General features: G+C 57.2%; 2 protein-coding genes across 48 annotated transcripts in view; both read left to right on the forward strand.

The window, feature by feature from the left end:
• The first annotated feature begins 272 nt into the window (after positions 1-272).
• Rasgrp2 (RAS guanyl releasing protein 2) lies at positions 273-15362 on the forward strand. 8 transcript variants are annotated; one of them, XM_046445336.2, is made up of 18 exons: positions 1131-1204; positions 1430-1591; positions 2967-3108; positions 3801-3903; positions 4420-4482; positions 4838-4969; positions 5732-5882; positions 6069-6242; positions 6384-6500; positions 7440-7721; positions 8487-8564; positions 9022-9144; positions 9446-9561; positions 12789-12930; positions 13171-13207; positions 13577-13753; positions 14962-15025; positions 15172-15362. In XM_046445336.2, exons 3-17 carry the CDS (start codon positions 3036-3038, stop codon positions 15018-15020), a joined length of 1827 nt encoding a protein of 608 aa, XP_046301292.1. In that variant the 5' UTR covers positions 1131-1204; positions 1430-1591; positions 2967-3035; the 3' UTR covers positions 15021-15025; positions 15172-15362. The 8 variants fall into 8 exon arrangements, with proteins under 8 accessions (XP_046301293.1, XP_046301294.1, XP_046301291.1 ...); XM_046445337.2 differs by lacking the exons at positions 1131-1204; positions 1430-1591 and adding an exon at positions 273-486; XM_046445338.2 differs by lacking the exons at positions 1131-1204; positions 1430-1591 and adding an exon at positions 897-1016.
• Positions 15363-18974: 3612 nt separating this feature from the next.
• The window catches only part of Nrxn2 (neurexin 2), a 104894-nt gene continuing 103576 nt past the window's right edge, over positions 18975-20292 (forward strand). For all 40 annotated transcript variants that reach the window (XM_058579490.1, XM_058579510.1, XM_058579502.1 and 37 more), the window contains exon 1: positions 18975-19164. The gene's annotated coding sequence lies outside the window, so the exon portion shown is untranslated. The remainder of the gene's footprint in view (positions 19165-20292) is intronic.

A 20292-nucleotide genomic window follows, 5' to 3' on the forward strand; every position in this document is an offset into this window, starting at 1 on the left:
GCAGGTGGCTCAGCTTGGTAGAGTCGTGGTGGCGTTAGGACTGGGGAAATGCACGGACCGTTTAGACTAGGCCTTTGTCATCCCTTCATTATGGGGAAACTGAGGGCCAGGAATGGCCTATTTCTGAATTTCACGGTACCAAGACTAAGGTGTGGGAGGAGGTCCTGCCTCCCGGCCTCAGGCAGGGAGGGGCAAGCCTCAGCAGGGAGGTTTGGGGCCCGCGGTTTCACAGTGAGTGTGTTTGAACCGAAAAGGCCGGAAACTGTTACCAGTTCCCTTGGCCCGGTTGTGGGGACCCCAACTGCTTGCGGCTGCCCCTCCCAAGTTGGTCTTCCCGGGGCCCAGGCCTCCAGTCTCCAAGCTGCAGAGAACCCACCCATCGCTTGCAGCTGCCCCTTTCCATCCGGCCCGAGGAGAGACACGCCCTCCCGAGTGAACTGGAGAACCCCTTCGCCCCGTCCCCAGACATCCAGGCCGCATCTCCAGGTAGCTGGATTGTCATCCCTCGCCCCACACAGGACCTTCTCCCCCCCAGTGTTCTCACCTCGTGCTAGCCCCATCCCCCAGACTGTCACGGGGATCCTCTGCCCCCAAACCCCCCGACCTCCATCGGGCTAGCGCCTCCGCCGCCCGCAGGAAGACGCGCGGCCCGGCACCGGGTTAGCCCCGTGGGAACGGTAGTATCGAAAACAGGAACCCGGGCCGGGGGGCTGGGCGGGGCGGGCGGGGCGCCCCTTCCCCACCGCAGTCCGCTTCCTGCCCCTCCCGGTTTCCTCCGTCCGACACCCAGGCGGGGCGGAGGGCAGCGGGGCGTCCGGGGTGGGGGAGGGGGCTTTTAGATTAGTCCCCCCGCCCCCTCATCCCTCCGTTTGCCAACCCTTGGCGCGCCTGGGGGCGCAGCCCCCAGCCTGCGGCGCCGGCGTCCGGGGCGGCGTGGCAGGGGAGGGGTTAAGCTGCCGCAGGGACCGCCGCGTGCGGGGCGAGGGGGAGCCCCGGTGGAGAAGGCGCAGCCGGCGGTGCGGAGCCCGGCGCAGGGGCGGGAGGGGCAGGGAGGGGAGGGGAGGGGGCGGCTGCGGCGCGGGGGCGGGGCGGCAGGGAGCTGGGCCGCGGCGCGGAAAGCGGGTTGGAGCCGCAGCCGCAGCAAGGTCGGCGGGCGGGAGCGCACCGAGGTGGCCGGACGGACCGGGTGCGGCGGGTCCCAACAGTGAGTGAGCGAGCGCGGGCGGGGCGCTGAGCGGAGGAGGGCGCGGCCCCTAGGGTCCCTTGGGGCGGCGCGGCCAGGTTGGGGTGGCGGATGGGTGGGGAGTCTGCGGTCCCTGTTCGGGGTAGGAGAGCTGCATCGCTCTGGACTACCTGCGGGAGGGGGGGCTTCTACAGTGCACCCAGTTCTTCCCTGCTACATCTCTCAGTCTGACCTTTCCCTACTAAGTCCCCATTTAACAGATTGGAAAATTGAGGCTGAGAGGCCAAGTGATTCTCAAGGTCACACAGCATGGAAGCAGCAGAGCCATGGGGGGACAGCTCTGGTGACTGCAAGGAAAAGTCAGCTCAGTAACTCCGTAGAGGAGCCCCCCTACACCAGAATGGGGGAGTACGTGAAGGGGCGGGGTACCTTTCTTTGGGGCAAGGCTCTGCCAGGGTCAGGGGAGTCAGGGCGCTGGGGCTGCGGGGCTGGCCCTGGACGCGGATGAAGGGGGAGGGGCGGCAGAATGGGCGTGTGCGCGCCCACAGGGGTGTGTGCCTGTGTGTGGGAGAGTACATGCGTGGAGACATACTGTTTTGCGTGTGTGCACACGTGTGGGGATGTCAGCGCCACTGTGACCAGAAACTAGAGGTTGGTTTGGCTCAAGTGAACAGCAGGTCTGGGAGGCGACCTCGTCCTCGGATTTGAGTTCCAGGGTGGATGAGCTGGGAATGTGTGTGTGCCTGGGGTTCTCAGTGTAGGTGTGCGCAGGGCGTGGGTGCCATTGTGTGTGAGACAGAGGGTAGGAGACAGGTGCTTTGTGGCCCTGGTGTGGGAGATGGGGCTTGCACCTAATGTAGGTCCCTGGCCTCCAGAATATAACTTGGGTATGGAATGAGTGTCTGTCCCTGCATGGGTGCGTCTAGCCCCCGTCAATGACCAAGTTGCTGGTGGTGTCAGGCCCGCAATGGCCACCCCCACAATGCTAGCGCCCCCTTCTGGGCACCCTACTCTGTGTGCGCTCACGATTCGCCAGTGCAGAATGAGGACCCAGGGCTGGGGAGGAAGAAGGCCCTGAGGAAGGGCTGAGCTGGGACCCCTGGGGCCTTCATGGAGTTGACTAGGGAGCGCGCGGTTCCCAGGCTTAGGCTTCCCGCTGACGCCTCCGGGCTGGAGCCGCCCCCCCACAGGAATGTTCCTCGGCACTACAGCCCGCCTCCCCAAGGGCAGGCCCCTGGGGGACGCCTCAGCCCCGCCTCCCCTCGCCGGGCGCCTAGGAGGGAGCGACGCGGGCAGGACGCCTGGGTTCTCTCCTCACCCTCCCATCCCAGGGAGAAATTCCTCCGAGGTCCCCTCAGGCTCTGGGTTCCCAAAATAACCCTGCGGGGGAAGGGAAGCTGTGGAGGGAGGGAAGCGGGAGGGGCGCACAGCCGAGCTGCGGGGTGCTGCAGGTGCTTCTGGGGAGCAGGCGCGAGAAGAGGGCCTGAAGGGGGCTGGGACACCAACCAACTAACCCCAGGAGTCCGGGATGGTCCTCATCCCCGTGGAGCCCTTAGACCCTCCCGCGACTCGGAGGGTGGGCCGGAAGCCTCTCTGCGGGTCCATTTCCCAACTAGAGGGTTGCACCATCCTGGGCCCTGACCGTTTACCCCGGGGGTGGCCGCGGAAGACTACTCCGCCCCTGCCAGCAGGGGGCGTGCCCGCCCCGCCCCGTTCCTGCCCCCGGGCCGCTCCCCTGGTTTGCGCCTCCGCAGACTCCCGCTTTGCCTTTCTCCTGGGACAGGATCGGTCTGAGCCCCTTGGGGAAGCTTCCGGAGCGTAGCCTGGGTCCAGCCCACCAGCCCCGGCAGCCATGGCGGGCACCCTGGACCTCGACAAGGGCTGCACAGTGGAGGAGCTGCTCCGCGGCTGCATCGAAGCCTTTGGTGAGTGGCAGGGAAGGCACAGTCCCGAGCCTAAGCCCGCGCCCCTACTTTCCAGGGCAGACCCTTGGCTAGGACCCACCCACCCACCCTTCCCATCCTGCAGCCTCCTTAATGGAAGCCTGTCTTTATCACAGGGCCGAGAGGTGCCCACGCTTCAACCAGATGAATGTTTCCCTTCTTCAGTGTTCCTGAGCCTGCAGCGAAGGGGGCGAAGGGAGGGCCAGGGTCCCAGACTTTGATACGCGCGGGGACATTATCTCTCTCTCCGAGGGATCCGGAGGAACTTGCTATCTCTGGCCTGGAAGCTGTTTCCGGCAGATGCGGGGGGGGGGGGGCGGAGCGGGTGAAGGGGTGCCCCTTCCCCCCGCGCTCAGGAAATGACCTCTGGATTCTTGACCCCCGGGGAACCCAGGCTCTTTCCGCCCCAGCTGGTTCCCCTCCGGACGATGGACCGATGGGCCGGGCTGGCTTGGACGCTCCCTCCGGCTCCTTGGGCACTTTCTTACCCTCCTTTACCCCACCTTTTCTTTTTAATTTGCCTCTTGGTTTCCGAGTTCTGGGAAAGCAGGAGGTTGGCTGGGTCAAGAGTGCAGCCCAAGGGTCCTGATACCAGAGGGCTGCAGGCTAGGGCTTCAGGATCAGAGCTTGAGGACCAAGGGTCAACCGGCTTCTCTTTGACCCTTCCGAGTTAGATGACTCCGGGAAGGTGCGGGACCCGCAGCTGGTACGCATGTTCCTCATGATGCACCCCTGGTACATCCCCTCCTCTCAGCTGGCTGCAAAACTACTCCACATATATCCTTCGCGGGCCTCGCCCAGGCCCCTGATGTTGGAGTCTCAGAGCTAACTCCACTGCGCAGCTTAGATGGAGAATGAGCCTCAGCCCTAGAGTGCAGGCTCCTTGTATATGCCAGGATCCAGGCTTGGCCCTTTCTCCCTCTAGGGTCTAGGTTCTGCAGCTTTCCTCCCATCATAACTCTTGCTGGCCTAGGTCTTGCCCTCACCCTCTCAGAGTCTAAGATTGGCTTCTGATCCTCAACTGGGTGGCCTCTTGCCTCTCAGGGCCCAGGCCCCACTCTCAGCCTCTCGAATAAACTGCCCCTCCACCCCTACCTGTGCCCCTACCAGAGCTCATGCCCCACCCTGAGCATCTTCCCAGAACCCAGGCTCTGCCCTCAGCCTCTTTCCAGAGGGGGCGTCCCATCCCACGCTGCGAGCCCAGGCCCCTCCCCTAGCTCGCTGAGTGCTCAGACCGCCTCTGCCTCCCTTCTTAAAGTCAGGCTCCTTATGTTTTCCTTAACTCCCCTTTACCTACCAACAATCCCGGAAGGACAACTCCAATTCACTGCAGGTGAAAACTTGCCATCTGGTCAGGTGAGTCTTCCTCCAGGGTCCTGGCCCCTTCTCTGGCTCCTTTCTCTCTGTCTTCAGCTGGGCCAGAGGAGGGGACCTCGTGCCCTTGGCTCATGTGGGTTTTAATTCCTGGCTCTGTCCAGATGGGTTCTGCTGCTACAGGCTGTCTGCTTCTTCCACGAGGCCTTTCTCTTCCTTTTTGCTCAGTGCGGGTGGATGTCTCAAGAGGCTCTGTAACCTTGGGGAAGGAAAGAGCTGGGAGAGGGGGAACCCCTCTGTCCCTCTCATTGGAAGACTCCAGTTCCAATGGTGCTGCCCACCTGGGGACAGAGAGCTTGGGAAGCTCTGCCTTGTGTGACTCCGCCCCTCCAACCAGGTACTGGATCTCAGCATTCCCAGCAGAGTTCGACTTGAACCCAGAGTTGGCTGAGCAGATCAAGGAGCTGAAGGCTCTGCTAGACCAAGAAGGAAACAGGCGGCACAGCAGCCTCATCGACATCGAGAGCGTGTGCGTGGGGGGACCTCAGGGGGGGACTCAACATCCTACACCATCTGCACTTAATAATAAATGTCTGTTGAATTGAATGAGTGAGGGTCATGTCACTCTCTTGCTTAAAGACCTTCCATGGCTCCCTGTCGCCTTTGAAATGCCTGTCTGGCCGCGGAGGCCTTTCACGGCCTCCGGCCAGCTTGGTGTTCCTGCCTTATCTCCCACGGCCCACTGCCCATCCCACGCGCCTCATACCTTGGCTACACCGGGTTCATCGCCTGCATCCTTCCCCACCATGGTGCCCCGCTCCTGTCATTGCCCTTGTCTCCTTCTGCGTGCCACCAAGACTTGGCTCAGGTGTGAAGTCTGCAGGCTCTGAGGGCTTGGGCTCTTCCAGGGCAGAGCTTGTTGCTCCCTCCTGTTTCCCATGGCACTCTGGACAGACTCCTGTGCAAAAGCCTCGGTACATGTGTCACGCTGTCCGGTGATCGTGTGTTTCTGTGTCTGTCTCCCTCAGTGGACTGTGAGCTCCTCGAGGGCAGGAACCGTGTCTTGCTCACCTCTGTATCCCAGCGCCTAGTGCAGTGCCTGGCACAGAGTACGTTGTCCATAAATGTGTGTCGAGTGTGTGACGAGGGGGAGATGTGGAAGGACTGGCGGGACGAGGGCCGTTAGTGCCTAGCACAGTGGCTCCAGCCCGAGTGGCGTGTCTGCGTGAGTGTGGGGCCACAGGAGAGGGGGTGTCCCCCAGCACAGGGCTCACTTCCCCTGCCCCCTCAGCCCCACCTACAAGTGGAAGCGGCAGGTGACCCAGCGGAACCCCGTGGGACAGAAAAAGCGCAAGATGTCCCTGTTGTTCGACCACCTGGAGCCCCTGGAGCTGGCGGAGCACCTCACCTACTTGGAGTATCGCTCCTTCTGCAAGATCCTGGTGTGGCCCCAGGGCTTGTGGTTGGGGTCAAGTGTGGGCTGGGAAGGGGGCTCCAGGAGGGGCAGGGTCTCTGGGGCAGGATGGGTCACAGGGAAGGCCAGGGGGATTCATCAGAGGAGGGCGAGGCATGGTCATCTGCAGGGAGAGGGGCCAGCAAGGTGCTGAGGCTGCTCCACCTGCCCCCAGTTCCAGGACTACCACAGTTTCGTGACTCATGGCTGCACCGTGGACAACCCCGTCCTAGAGCGATTCATCTCCCTCTTCAACAGTGTCTCGCAGTGGGTGCAGCTTATGGTCCTCAGCAAGCCCACAGCTCCTCAGCGGGCGCTGGTCATCACACATTTCGTCCACGTGGCTGAGGTGCCCGCCTCTCCCCTATCTCCCCGGCCTCCCTGCGGCTAGGCAGGCCAAGTCCATCCTTCATACGCAGCCACCGCCTCCTCCCCACCAAGGCTGCCTCAACTCCTGACTCATTGCCTCCCCTCTCCATTGCCCTCTCAGAAGCTGCTCCAGCTGCAGAACTTCAACACTCTCATGGCAGTGGTTGGGGGCCTGAGCCACAGTTCCATCTCCCGCCTCAAGGAGACCCACAATCACGTTGGCCCTGAAACCATCAAGGTGCCTGGGATGGGGGAGGGCCTGTGCTACGCTCCCCAGTGGTGGGGTCTGAGTGCCACCGTCCTCATTTGACAGTTGGGAAAACTGAGTCTTGGAGGGGTTGCATAATGCTGGTGAGGGGGGGGGGACTCACAGGTCACCTGACGCCAAAGCTTGTTCTTTCTCCTTTTAAACATAGTGGGTAATATAGACACAGAAAAGCTCATAGAACGTGCGAGCAGTTTAAAGAAAAATGATAAAGAAGACACCTGGGTAACCACCCTCCAGGCCAAGGTATAGAGAGCCTTGCCAGCGGTGTAGCTTAGGGGCAGAGACCCTAGCACCTTATTCCCTCGCCATCAGAGGCAGCCAACGTTATGACTTTTGTGACAGTGACTTCACTTTTCTTTGTAGCTTTACATCTAATAGGGATTTGGGGTGCCCCTTTTACAACCTCCTATGAGTCAAATCATGTCCTGTGTTATTTTTTGTCTTTCCCTGTCTTTCCACTGGGGTGGGAGAGTCTTTTCATCCTGTCATATGGAGCAGTCGTTCATGCGTTTTTGTTTTCAGACCGTTTGCTATTGTAAGTCCACCCCAATTTATGCATCTGTTCTGTCATTGGACATTTGGGAGTGTGCCAGTTCTTCCTGTTACCGACTATAGAGCTGGCAGCATCCTCCCAGTTCGTTGGCCTGTGCCACCTCACCTCCCTGAGACTCAGTTTCTTTTTCCGTTAAATGTTGGTGGCATCCTGTGCCCAGGGCTGGTGTGCAGGTGTGGTACTCGGCAGCAGATGTTGCTTTGAACTCACGAGCAGGTGAAGGGGGATGATAAGGGGAATTTAACCTTTTCTCCATCCGGTGTCCTTGACTCATCTTTTTCCACATCTCCAGGGTGATGTGGGGAGGATGGTCCAGTGTGTGGGGGGGGTATGATCTTTTGCCCTTTGTTCCCCAGCTCTGGGAAGGTCTGACGGAACTAGTGACAGCTACAGGCAACTATGGTAACTACCGGCGCCGGCTGGCAGCCTGCGTGGGCTTCCGCTTCCCCATCCTGGGCGTCCACCTTAAGGACCTGGTGGCCCTGCAGCTGGCACTGCCTGACTGGCTGGACTCTGCTCGGACCCGGCTCAATGGGGCCAAGATGAAACAGCTTTTCAGCATCCTGGAGGAGCTGGCCATGGTGACCAGCCTGCGGCCTCCCGTGCAGGCCAACCCTGACTTGCTGAGCTTGCTCACGGTGAGGGGGCGGCTCTTGGGCCTGACAGCTGTACCTGGTCCTGGCTGTGGGCTTGGCCTTAGGTTCTGGGTTCTGCTCAAGGAACTGAGATCCTCTTGGGCTCTGGAGCTTGAACTGAGCTGAGATGGGTTGCAGACTATGGTCAGGGCCGGGACCTGAGGTCTCATATTGAGGCAGGCAGGAGGACTGTGGGCTGGCTTGAGGCTGGGCGTGTGTCCTGGGTCCAATTTCTGGAGGTAGATTATGTTCAAAGTCTGGGGTCAAGCTCTGGATTCTGCCAGCAGAGGTAGTTTCTAATATAGTTATTCCTGTCCTCTGAGTGACGTTCTGACCTTGACATTGTACTGGGTCAGGAGATCTAGAGTGGGAATCAGGTTCTGGGCTAGAGCTGGCTAGTTCTGGATGCTGGACTGAGGCTTAAGTGTGAAGGTTTGGAGTGAATTCTTAGTTGCTTCTAGACTGGATGGGCATCAGGGTTGAAACCTGAGCTGGATTCTGGATGAATGTCAGAGTCAGGCTGTTCTGAATTGGCCTCTTGACTAGAGTCTTAGCAGTGCATTGAGTACCCGGTTCAGGGCCAAGCTGTGTTCTGGTCTCTGTGTAGGCTGGTGTGGGGGTTGCTGGGGTGTATTCTAGGCCATCTTTTGTCCTGAGTCTAACTGGGATCTGAGCTGACTGATAGCCTCTAGGTGGCCCTGTGACCCTAGACTGGAGCTCCTGAGAGTCGCAGGGACCACAGCATTTGACCAGACCTGTGTACCCTAGGTATCTCTGGATCAGTATCAGACGGAGGATGAGCTGTACCAGCTGTCTCTGCAGCGGGAACCACGCTCCAAGTCCTCGGTGAGGGAGGGGCCGCCTGCTTCCCCACTCTGTCTGTCCCACCGAGAATCCCAGGGTGTGAGGACAAGAAGCCACCTTCTTCTTCTTCTTTTTTTTTTTTTGATACCAGGGATTGAACCCAGGGATGCTTAACCACTGAGCCGCATCCCCAGCCCTTTTTATTTTTGATTTTGAGACAGGGTCTCACTCACTTGCTTAGGGGCTTGCTAAGTTGCTGAGGCTGGCTTTGAATTTGTGATTCTCCTGCCTCAGCCTCCCCAGCCTCTGGGATTACAGGTGTGCTCCACTGCACCTAGCAGGAGGAGCTCTTTGAAACTACCCTACCAACTTGCTTGCCAGACAGAGGAGTTCTGAGCAGGCCTTGGGCAGGTTCCCCTCTCCTCTAAGGATGCCTCTGTTCCCCTGGGCCTTGGCTCTTCCACCTTTGGCCCTAGTATGGTCCTGTCCATTCCCACAGCCAACTAGCCCTACCAGCTGCACCCCACCTCCCCGGCCCCCAGTGCTAGAGGAGTGGACTTCGGCCGCCAAGCCCAAACTGGACCAGGCCCTTGTGGTGGAGCACATAGAGAAGATGGTGGAGGTGAGACTCCTGGAGCCCGAGCCGTGTGGGAAACAAGTCTGCTTGGATGCTGCAGCTAGTAAAGGGCGGTTTTGCTAGAGCTGCCCTGGGAGCCACCACCAGTGCATGTCCAAGGGCCAGTGCTCTGTCCCTAGGAGGCACAAGGCAGAGCAGGCTAGTGCACGGAGCTGAGGTGCAGACGGGGTGGGAGTGTGGACAAGGGAGGTGCCCTTCATAACACAGGTCTGTGGGAAGAGATGGGCCCTGATATTCCTTTTATTTTCCCCACTCCTGCCCCTCATGTCCCTCTGCGTACCCCCAGTCTGTGTTCCGGAACTTTGATGTCGACGGGGACGGCCACATCTCACAAGAAGAGTTCCAGATCATCCGTGGCAACTTCCCTTATCTCAGCGCCTTTGGGGACCTGGACCAGAACCAGTGAGGAGGACTGGGGGCTGGGGGGGCAGGCAGCCCGGCTCCCTTCCCCTAGGGCTTCAGTTTGCTCTGTAGGGTGAGGCCATTGGACCAGATGACCTTGGCTGGGAAGCTGCCCATGCTGGGAGGGGCTCCTCGATTTTTCGTGGGTGGCAGGAGGCTGCCAGCCTTAGAGGGGCAGCTTTACCTCACTAATTCAGACAGAGGGGGGCTCCACCCAAATCTTGCAAAGACTGAGGCTTGGGGTCCATTGCTACATAAATACTATTTTATTTGTGGAGCTTACAGCTGGCAAAAATGTAGGCAAGTCGAGCTCCTGGGTAGCCAGTTTTAATGAATAGATAAGAAAGGCCTGTAATTAGCAGCACCCACTTGCTTATCCACAATTCATATGCTGACAATTTGGAAAAACATCTGGTTCTCTGAAGTAGGTTAAACATGCCCCCAGCAACCATGTCTATGCCCCATTTTTTGCTGAGCAGGCAAACCCCTAAAGAAAATATCCAGACCATCCTAGGTCCATCATTTATTTTTAAATGTGACCTGTATTTCAAAACTATGTTCTTTTGTTTTTTGGTTTTTTTGGTTTGTTTGGTACCCGGGATTGAACCCAGCATGCTGTACCACTGAGCTCTATACTCAGCCTTTTTTATTATTTAATTTTGAGATTTGAAACAGGGCCTGGCTAAGTTGCTGAGGCTGGCCTCCAACTTGTGATCCTCCTGCTTCAGCCTCTGGAGTTGCTGGGAGTGTAGGCATATGTCACTGTGCCTGACAGTCTGTCGTTCCATGATTTCCACATGACAATAATCTGAGGTTAAAAAAAAAAAATCAGGTAGTAAGAAGTGAACGTCCCCTCCTCCTCCCCACAGGTGAGCAGTGTTAATGGTTGGGCAATATATGTGTCCTTCCAGTCTTTCTTCAGGTTGAAATACATGAAGACTTTGTTTGTGTGGTGTGTGTTTCATGGACAAATAGGATTATAGTATAAATCCAGTTCTGCCAGTGGCTTTGTTGTGGTCGCTTTGTTTCTTGTTCCAGAGCTGAGGCAGCAGCAGTGAGGCTGGGGTCCTTTAAGACCCTGGAGGCCCAGCTCAGCCTTAACTCTACCTCATGCCTGCTTCCCGGGCCTAGTGCCCAGCACCCACTGGGTATCAAGCCCCAGCGGCCAGCTCACAAAGAGGGAAAGCCTGGAAGCTGTGGTTGCAGCTCAGAGGAAGGGTATGTGCTTAGCATGCACAAGACCTTGGGTTCCATTCCCAGGACCCAAAGGAAAAGAAAGACCAGCCTCGCCCTCCCAGGACCAGCCCCGGCTCGCTGCTTCCTCCTGGAGCTCTTTGTTTCTGGAACCTGAGGGTTTCCATGTCGTTCTTGCAAAATCACGTATGCGTTTAAACTTTTTGATATAGTTTTAAGAGCATCTAGGTATCTGTAGCAGTGGGCTTCTCTTTCTTTTTTTTTCAATCACCCTCTTGAAGAAACTGTACCCCCCCACCGATTTTTGTCCTTGGTCTTTGTTCCCACTCCATCGTGGACCTCTTTCTGTGTGGATTCATGTAGAACTACCTCATGCTTTAGAGCAGCTGTGGAGTGCTGCCCCACGTGGCTGGGCCGGCGTTCTCCTACCCATCCTCCTGCTGGTGGCCATGTAGACCGTTCCAGTGTCTTTCTATAATTATACGCCACACTGCTGTGAACATCTTTGTACCCATGCACTCAGGCCAGTATTTCTGTAGGAGAAATTCCTAGAAGTGGGGATAATTGGATCAAAAGATATGCACATTCTAAATTAGGAGAGAGCCTGCCAAGCTGACCTCGCACAAGGTTGTACCAGTCTGCACCCCCATCCACAGCCTGAGTCCTAACTTCCTTGCCAAGAATGGACGCTGTAATAAGCCCGACAGTCGTGCCAGTCTCATTGGCAAACGGTGTCTTGGATAAATGTGCATTTCTTTAATGTGATTGGGGCTAGCGTCTTTATTTATATGTTTATGGGCCATGTATATTTCTTTTGTTAACTGCCTGTTCATATTCTTTGACCAGTGTCCTACTGGGTTTGTTGGTCTTTTTCTCATTGGTTTTTAGAATCTCTGTTAATGGATATTAACCTTTTGCTGTTGGATGTGTTGAATATTTTCTCCCTGTGTGTCATTTATGTTGTCTCTTTCCATATAAAATTTAAAAAAAATTTTGTGTGTCCAATATGTCAGTCTTTTAACTTAGGACTTCTTGAATTTGTGTTATATGTAGAAAGGATTACAACATAATTCTCTTATATCTTGTCAGATACATGTATACTTTTTATTTTTTTAATCAATGTTCTTCATTCAGTGAGAGTGTAATTTTCACCTGCAGTATGAGGTTGACATGAATTGTATATTTTTCTAAATGGCCAGTTGTTCCCAATGCTCCATGGATTGGAAAGATCACCTGGGTCACATTATGGAACCCCCAACATGGTGGGTGGCAGTTCCAAAACAAGGACCAGCCCTGATGGAAATCACTCTTGGTGGCTGAGGACCTACTATGCACATGGACACTTTTATGTATTATCTCATTTAATTCTCAGGAATCCTACCAGGCATAGGAAGTATGTCCCTGCATAGATAAGGGAAGCAAGGCACAGGGAGATTAACCAGCACAGGTCACATGGCCAGGAGGCAGTCTGGAATTTGAACTGAGGTCTGCGTCCAGAATACGTGCTCCTTCCTCCCCTAAAATAAATAAGAAAGGGGGCTCTGCCCTAAACCCTGGGATAGGAGGGAAGCCCTGGAGCAAAGGCGTCTTTCCTGTGGGATTATGCAAGAAAGAGTGAGCCGGTATTGCTTTCCCCAATCTCACCTGGCCCCAGAATGCATGGGAGAGCTCCTGGCGCTCAGGGCTCCCGTCTGACAGGCATTGCGCAGAGCACACTTTGGGAACCACAGGCTGAGATAGATCCCTTGGGGAAGAGCTCAGCCCTCTCAGTTGACCCACCAACTGCAAAGTGTGCAGTCAGGGAGGAGGAAACCCACGCCAGTGACTTGCCAGAGACCACACGACTAGTTAGTGGCAGCTGCTACATCTGTCTAGCTCCTGGTCTAGCTGATTTTCTCTTCCCTGTACCAAAGGTGCAAAACTTGAGTTCCGCGAGGACCTGGTGGCTGGGAGTTCCCCAGGGGGGTGGGGTGGGCGAGGCAGGTGGCGGGCGGTGAGGAGGAGGCCGGAGCTCAGGCGCCCCTCCCCACCAGGGATGGCTGCATTAGCCGGGAGGAGATGGTCTCCTACTTCCTGCGCTCCAGCTCGGTGCTAGGAGGCCGCATGGGCTTCGTACACAACTTCCAGGAAAGCAACTCGTTGCGCCCTGTCGCCTGCCGCCACTGCAAAGCCCTGGTGAGCCCCCCAGCTCCCCAACTCCGCCCAAGCCCCGCCCTCCCTGTCGGCCCCGCCCCTGCCAGAGCCGTCCAGGCCCAGGCAAACCTGGTCAATCCCATCTGCCTCATCTCCTCTTGTTCTGTCCCGGCCCCCGGGTCCCCCGGGGCCCGAGGCGGGTTCTAAGGCTCCAGTCCCTGCCCTCGGGAAGACCTCACCTCTAAGCCCCCGCTCCCAGCACGGTCTGCTCCTCTATTGCAGATCCTGGGCATCTACAAGCAGGGCCTCAAATGTCGAGGTAAGACGGACTGAATAGCGGGGCTGCTGGGCCGAGGTGTTTTGGAGAATTCGTTTCTGGGTAGGAAGTTGTAGTTTGGTGAAGCAGTTGCCAAGAAGCGACGCACTTTGGAAGCAGCGGGGTATGCTGATGAATGTGAAGGGTTGGCTTTTAAGAGAGTGGCTATTTTGGTGAGGCAGCTGCCTAGGAGCAAAGAACTTTTGAGGGGATAGGCTGGCAATTTGAATGAAAGGAACATCTTGGAAGGGACTCTGATTTTGGTGAGGCGGCTGCTCCAGAGTGAAGGAACCTGGGGAGAAGTGCAGGGCTGCAGGATGGGATGGAGGGTTTTCCCACCAGTGACCGTGGTGGGGTTCTTCCATCCCTCAGCTTGTGGGGTGAACTGCCACAAGCAGTGCAAGGACCGCCTGTCAGTGGAGTGCCGTCGCAGGGCCCAGAGTGTGAGCCTGGAGGGCTCTGCACTCTCCCCCTCCCCCACGCACACCCACCACCGGGCCTTCAGCTTCTCCCTGCCTCGCCCTGGAAGGCGTGGTTCCCGGCCCCCAGGTAAGAGCCTCGCATCTGCCTGGCCTGTACAGGGAGGGAGGCCGGGTTGTGGTAGCAGCCTATTAAGCCTATTAATTTATCCAGGAAGGAACTCAGTCCAGAGTTTGCCATTCTCTTATTGCCGTTGGGATTATTAAGAAGCATTGGTAAGGGTGCCAGGAAGGTAGCCACGGAGCTCTTGACCTTCCAAGGCTGGGCAGGAGAGAGACCCTAATTTATAAAGTATGAACTGAAAGAGGCTTCTGTCCTCTTATTTTGTTAGAGGGATTGGCAAAGGATTGGAAGAATCACATGAACCATTTGCCTGCATTTCCTTTTTATTTTTTGGTATTGAGGATTGAACTCAGGCACTCAACCACTGAGCCCCATGCCCAGCCCTATTTTGTATTTTATTAAGTGACAAGGTCTCACTGAATTGCTTAAGGCCTTGCTAAGTTGCCCAGGCTGGCTTTGAACTTGCAATCCTCCTGCCTCAGCCTCCTGAGCCGCTTTTTGACTGAGAGAAAAGTCCCTGGTCCTGATAACCTCCTGGCTGCTTTCTTAGGGTCTCCAGGGTTTTAGATCAGTTGGATGAATGACAGTTTACCAAATGATTACTTTGCTGAGAACCATTTGAACAGCTATGTTAAACTTTTTATTTTTTTTATAGATAGATAGAGAGAGAGCGATAGAGAGAGAATTTTAATATTTATTTATTAGTTTTCGGCGGACACAACATCTTTGTTTGTATGTGGTGCTGAGGATCGAACCCGGGCCACAGGCATGGCAGGCGAGCGCGCTACCGCTTGAGCCACATCCGCAGCCCAGCTATGTTAAACTGAGTTCTAAGGCAGGTGACCATTGCCATTTGCGTTAGCCTAAGTCCTCAAAAACAGAGGCAGGCACAGGGCATTTGTCCTCAAAAATAGAAAAGATAAAACCATTTGCATCGAGCCTTCCAGAAGTGCTGGGGTCTGAAATGTGAAATACACACAAAATTGACATTTAGGCTCATTGCTCAGACAAATCTGTGGCTGTGGTGGAAGCTGCAGCAAAACTAAAACTTAGAAAAAGTGCCTTGAAAATTGGGTCGTTTGGTCATTTAGGGAATTGATTTTTGGTGGATGGATCTGCTTTCCGGATAGGGGGGTGTTTCCGTGAAACAGGGAGGGTTGCACCAGGGATGGGGACTCAGGAGTGGGTTCTGTGAAAACCCTCCCTCCTTGCAGAGATCCGAGAGGAGGAGGTGCAGGCCGTGGAGGATGGCGTGTTTGACATCCACCTGTAAAGATGGTGAGTCCTCCCAGGGTGGCCCTGAGCTCCCCCTGAGGGCAGGAAGCAGGGCAAGGGGCACTGGGAAATGTGCTCCATCTAAATGGTGGCCTGCACCTGGCTGCGGGGGAAGGGGGTGTCCTCACAACTTTTTTTTTTCTTTCCAGCTGTGACTGTATCAAGGACTCATTCCTGCCTCGGAGAAAATATTTGGACCAGAGCAGGGAGCCTGGGGTTCTGGGGCTTGGTGTGAGGGCGGCATGTTCTGAGGGCAGGGTGGGGACAGTGTCCCTAAGGTTGTACAGACTCTTGTGAATATTTGTATTTCCAGATGGAATAAAAAGGCCCGTGTAATTAACCTGGACCATCCGAGCCTAGAATCCTGGGGGGCTGTACTTATAGGGCCAGTCTTTTTTTTTTTAAAAAAACCTCATTTTTTTTTTTTAGAGAATTTTAATATTTATTTTTTAGTTTTCGGCGGACACAACATCTTTGTTTGTATGTGGTGCTGAGGATCGAACCCGAGCCGCACGCATGCCAGGCAAGCGCACTACCACTTGAGCCACATCCCCAGCCCATAGGGCCAGTCTTGTGGCCGGAGAGACATGGGAGATCTGGTTTCATGTGGCTGGAATTTGGGGGAATAGGACCTAAGAACCAGAATACCTTGGAATACAAGAATCTTGGGGAGGGTCTAGAATCTGAGAAGTCCAGAATATTGGGGATTGAAACCTTGAAACTAGTGTGTCTCTGCACCCCAGAACTGCTGGGCCCAGTAGTCACGCATAACCAGAGGCTTGGGCCTGTAATCAGAATTACATTGCTTGACAGGTGGCCCTTCAGCCCCTGCTTGAATACTTCTAGCAACAGGGTGCTCACTGCGGGAATCCTGGGAGGGCCAGGGCAGTTTAGCTGCTGTGGGCAGAGGGGCATGCACAGCCACAGGCCCCTGCTGGGCTTGCGTGCCTCCGGGCAGGTGGTGGGGGCACTCCTCAGTCAGGCAGCCTCCTGGCCTGGTGCTGCTGCCAGCCGGAAGGACAGTGACTTCCAGAGGAAATGCATATTGATCCTGTACTCAGCCTCCGGAGGCCTCTCCCAACCCAGCTCCTCCTTCCCTCCTGAGCTTGCAGCATGGAGGTTTTGGGGGTCACAACTACCTGGAGAAGGCTAATGCCACTTTTAAGGCTGACTGGGTGCAAAGGGCTGGACAGCAGCTCTGAGAATGGGAGCTACCTCCCCAGGCCCCCCCAAATTGGGGGGTACCCTCCAACTGTGGAATTATCCTGAGGGTGGAGACAGACACTCCCAGCTCCTACCTGTGAAGCAGCTCCCCCATGAATGCACCCCCAAGGATCCCCCCACTTTGTGTCCCTCTCTGATTTCTCTAACTCTTCCTGGCCTTTTCCTTATTTTGGGTAACCCCCTTCTCTCTCCCTGTCACATATCGGCTTCAGCTCTATCCCTCATTGGGTCCCCTGCTTTGCCCCTGCCTCCGTCCTCAGCCCCCTTCCGCCCTTCCCCCTCTTGAGGCTGTAATATCCGTTTCACGATTTGGGGGCTGAGTTGCTATAACAACAGACGGCGATTGTGTTGTGGAGAGCAGCTAGCTCCTGCACCGCCCGCCAGCCTTCCGTGCCGCCTCCGTCCCTGCAGCCTGGTCGCTCCCCTTCCCACCCCCAGCCCCAGCCCGGCCTCTTCCTAGTGTGTGTGCGTGCGAGTCTGTGGGCTCAGGTCTGCCCCGCCCGGGATGTGACGTGTGCCCATCTTTTCATGGTTGCATGTGTCGGAATCGGATGTCTGCGCTTCACATTTGCGGTGTGTGCCTGTATGTGTGTGTGCAGGGACATGCACTCTATTTGCCGTGTGTCCCCTCCCCGTGTCCCCACTGACCTGTGCACACTGGAGAAGGGCTTGTGTTCTCACATCACTCGAGTCACAGTGGGAGGGCACCTGTGTGTTTAGGGTGTGTGTCTTGAAGTGCTGGGTCCCAACTGCCTTGGGGATCTGACTCCAGGACCTTTCTGTGAGACATCCCTGTGGCGGGAAGGGCAGAGAGGTACAGCAGCCACCCGGTGACCTCTCTGCCCTTGATGGGCAAAGCCTTGTGTGGCCAGGAAACAAGTGCTCACCTTGATCTCCCTCCCTGCCCAGACTCATTAGAAGGGTCTGAGAGCTGTCACTGCACCTAGCTGTGTGTCCCTCTCTGCTCTGATGCCTGGGTGGGCGTGTGTGAGAAGGCTGCAGGAAGAGGCACGGTGGGGGTGGGCGGGGCAGTGGGCTGTGGGGTCAGAGAGGTGATTTCACATCCACAGGCCCTGACTCAGCAGTTCCCATTCTCTGGCTCCTCCAGTGGCTTTGGTGGGGACGGCTTGAGGGTCTCTCCAAGGTCAGAGCTGGCCTGAAGTCTGGGACCTGTCTTCCTCCCAACTCTTAGGAAACACCTCCTGCAACCTGGGTTCCCCTTTTACCCTCTCACAGTCCCCCTGTGGGAGTGTCCACATTCATCTACTCAGTAATTAATCACTCTTAATAACGCGCTTAGAGGGGCAGGATGACCCTGTGGGCAGGGCCCCTGTTTGTACCTGTTCCCCTTAGCATGCATTTGCCTTTGAGTGTGAAGGCACCTGTGTACCCAAGTGTGTGTGTTCTTGAGTAAGTATGTGCTTCCTGTGGATGTCTTACCATGATGGGGCGTTTCTGCAGGTGTCCCCAGTGTCTCTTTGGAATGCCTGTGTGCACAGATAAGCGTGTTTGGCTGGGTGTGCATATGCATGCATTAGTGGTTTAATGTGTCTTCTTGTACACTGCCTCTGGCTACGAGATGCCAACTACCACCAGCTGTGCAGATCACAGACCCTGCAACAGGAACCAGGAGCCTGGAGTGAGCTGGCAAAATGGTCTATCGTACACCCCCCCCACACACACACACACACCACAGCCTCATTCGGAAGCCAGTGTCCAGCCTACTTAGTGGGACACACACTAGGTGCTAGGTCCACCTTTTCTTGGCTGAGTGAGGAAAGGGATGTCCCCTCCCCAACCTCAACGCAGCATGCAAAGTGATGGAGCTGTTGCACACTCCAGTACCCACCTGAAACTCAGGGCTGGAGGGGAGAACAGAGAAGGGGGCTGCTGCCAGTTTCCCTCAGTGACCACGCATGAGTAGCCGCAATCCCAGCCCCAAACTTACTCCTAACCCAGCCCTGTCTCCTAGGCAGACCTGGGAATCCGGCTTCTGACTCTGGGATTCCCATGAGACTGGGCTGGGAAACCCCAAGCCCCTAGGTTTACCCCACCCCCATCTCTGCCTTTCCCTTCCCCACAGCCTTCCACATTATCCCACCAAGGATCTTCTCTCTTGGGTTCTGGAGGCTCCCAGCTAGGAGGCCCCGGGAGCAGTGGGAGCGGCTCCGGGCTGGAAAAAGCCCCTAGCGGCCAGGGTCCCCTTCCCTAGGCTCCTCTCAGCCGAGGCCCGCCCCCGGGCGCAGCCAGCAGAGGGCGCTGCGGCTCAGGCCCCGCATCGGTCCTGCTCCCTGCGTGCCCCAAGTCCGGGTCCCCGCCTCTCCTTTGGCTTGTCCCAGTCCTGGGCGCTGACACACAGGACCCGCCGGCTGAGGTGTGGAGGGCGTAGGACCTGAAGGCTCGACCCAAGGACGAGGAGCTAGGGCACCTGGGTTTCCAGAAAAGACATTGAGGCTGGGTTGGGAGTCAGCTTGGTTGGGGGCTCGGGCGTCTGGGCTAAAGACCTCGAGAGGCCGGGAACAGCTCTGATGCCCTGGGGCCGGGACGCCAGGGTCCCGCGCGGGGGAGGGAGGTGGGCCTGTGGAGCCGCGGGACTGGTGGCTTCTGAGCCTTCTCATTGGCTGCGCCCCTCGTCCGTTGGCGCAGCGTGGTCCAATGCACGCGCCTGGGGGGCGGGCCCTGGTGCTGATGCTGCCGTCAGTCGGTGTTGCAGGGATGCGGCGGCGGGAGCAGCCGCCCTGACTCGCGGAGCATCCTCCTCAGAGCGGCACCGCGGCGGGGCGGGCGGGGACGCGGCTGGGAACGAGAGAGGCGCGAGGCGGCCAAATCCGCTGGTCCCAGCTCTGCCACCCGCCGGAGACGGGGCGTCCCCGGGGCTCTGATCCCTACTCTCCTGCTCCTGGCGCCCCCAGAACTAGGTACGGGAGGGGGGGCTGCGGCGGAGACGGGTGGGGGGCGGGAGCTAATCGGGGGAGGGGAACGATCGGAGGGGGCGGGGGAGGCAGGAAGGATGGATTGGGGGGCGGGGGCGCCGAGCTGAGAGGTCTGGCTGGGTGACAGCTAGGAGGCGAAGCTGCTGGGGGGGCTTGGTGATCGGAAGCTTCCTGTGGAAGGGGGCATTGGCCCTGAGCTGGGGCGAATGGAGGGGGGTTAGAGGGAGGGTCGTTGGGGGAAGGGATGGGGAGGGAAGGAGGGGCATCCAGAGGGCTGTGAAGAGGGGCTCTGAAGAGGGGTCCCCAGTTTTTGCGAGCCCCAGGAGCTGGAAGCAGTGCTGGGCCAGAGGGGCTGTGAGCTGTTGTGCTGTGAAGGGTCTGCAGGGGAGAAACCAGCGAGGAACTGGGCTTCGTGGGAGGAGAAGGAGAGGGGGCTGGAGAGGAGAGAGAAGTGGAGAGGAAAGGAGCAGGGGCCAGAGGCTTGGTCTGGGGGAACCACTGAGGACTCGCTTTACTGGGGGAGGGGAGCCAAGGGGAGAGGAGGTTATGGAGGAAGCAGAGGGGAAGGTGCCTCGGTGCTCAGACAGGGAGGGGTCTGCGCTGGGGGAGACCCGGCAAGGTGGGGGTCTGAGGGAGAGGAGCAGAAGCTTGCCTGGGAAAGGCTGGGGGTGATGAGCAGGAAGACTGGGCAACGGGTAGGAGGGGGCTATGCTGGGGTGGGAATGCGCTGGGGGAGGCAGCAGGGTTCTGGTCAGAGAGTGCTGCAGGGGGAGAGGAAGCTGCAGGGCCCTGGGCTTGCTCCCCCACCCCTGAAGAGGAGGGGATCATTTTTTCATGTCCCAGACTCTCCCCTAGCTGAAGGAGCAGTCTGCCCTGGGTTCTTTGGGCTGGAGTGTGGGCTCTTGAGCCTTGATGGGCTGTTGGAGGCAAAATTGGCTTTGGGTGGGCTTCTCCTCTACTCTCACCCCCTTGAGTCCTGGGAGACGGCACTTGGTGCCTCGGTGAACCAGCAAGGGCTGGGAGGGGCAGTTTCTCGGTGCCTGGAGGTGGAGGTGGAGGCATTCCAGACCTGGAGTGATGAAATAAATCTTAGGGGGTGGGCCTGGGGTTTTA

This window comes from Marmota monax, unplaced genomic scaffold (genome assembly GCF_021218885.2).
Source record: "Marmota monax isolate L192 unplaced genomic scaffold, Marmota_monax_Labrador192_F-V1.1 WCK01_AAM20220418_F8-fsc00038, whole genome shotgun sequence".
Taxonomy (NCBI): Eukaryota; Metazoa; Chordata; class Mammalia; order Rodentia; family Sciuridae; genus Marmota; species Marmota monax.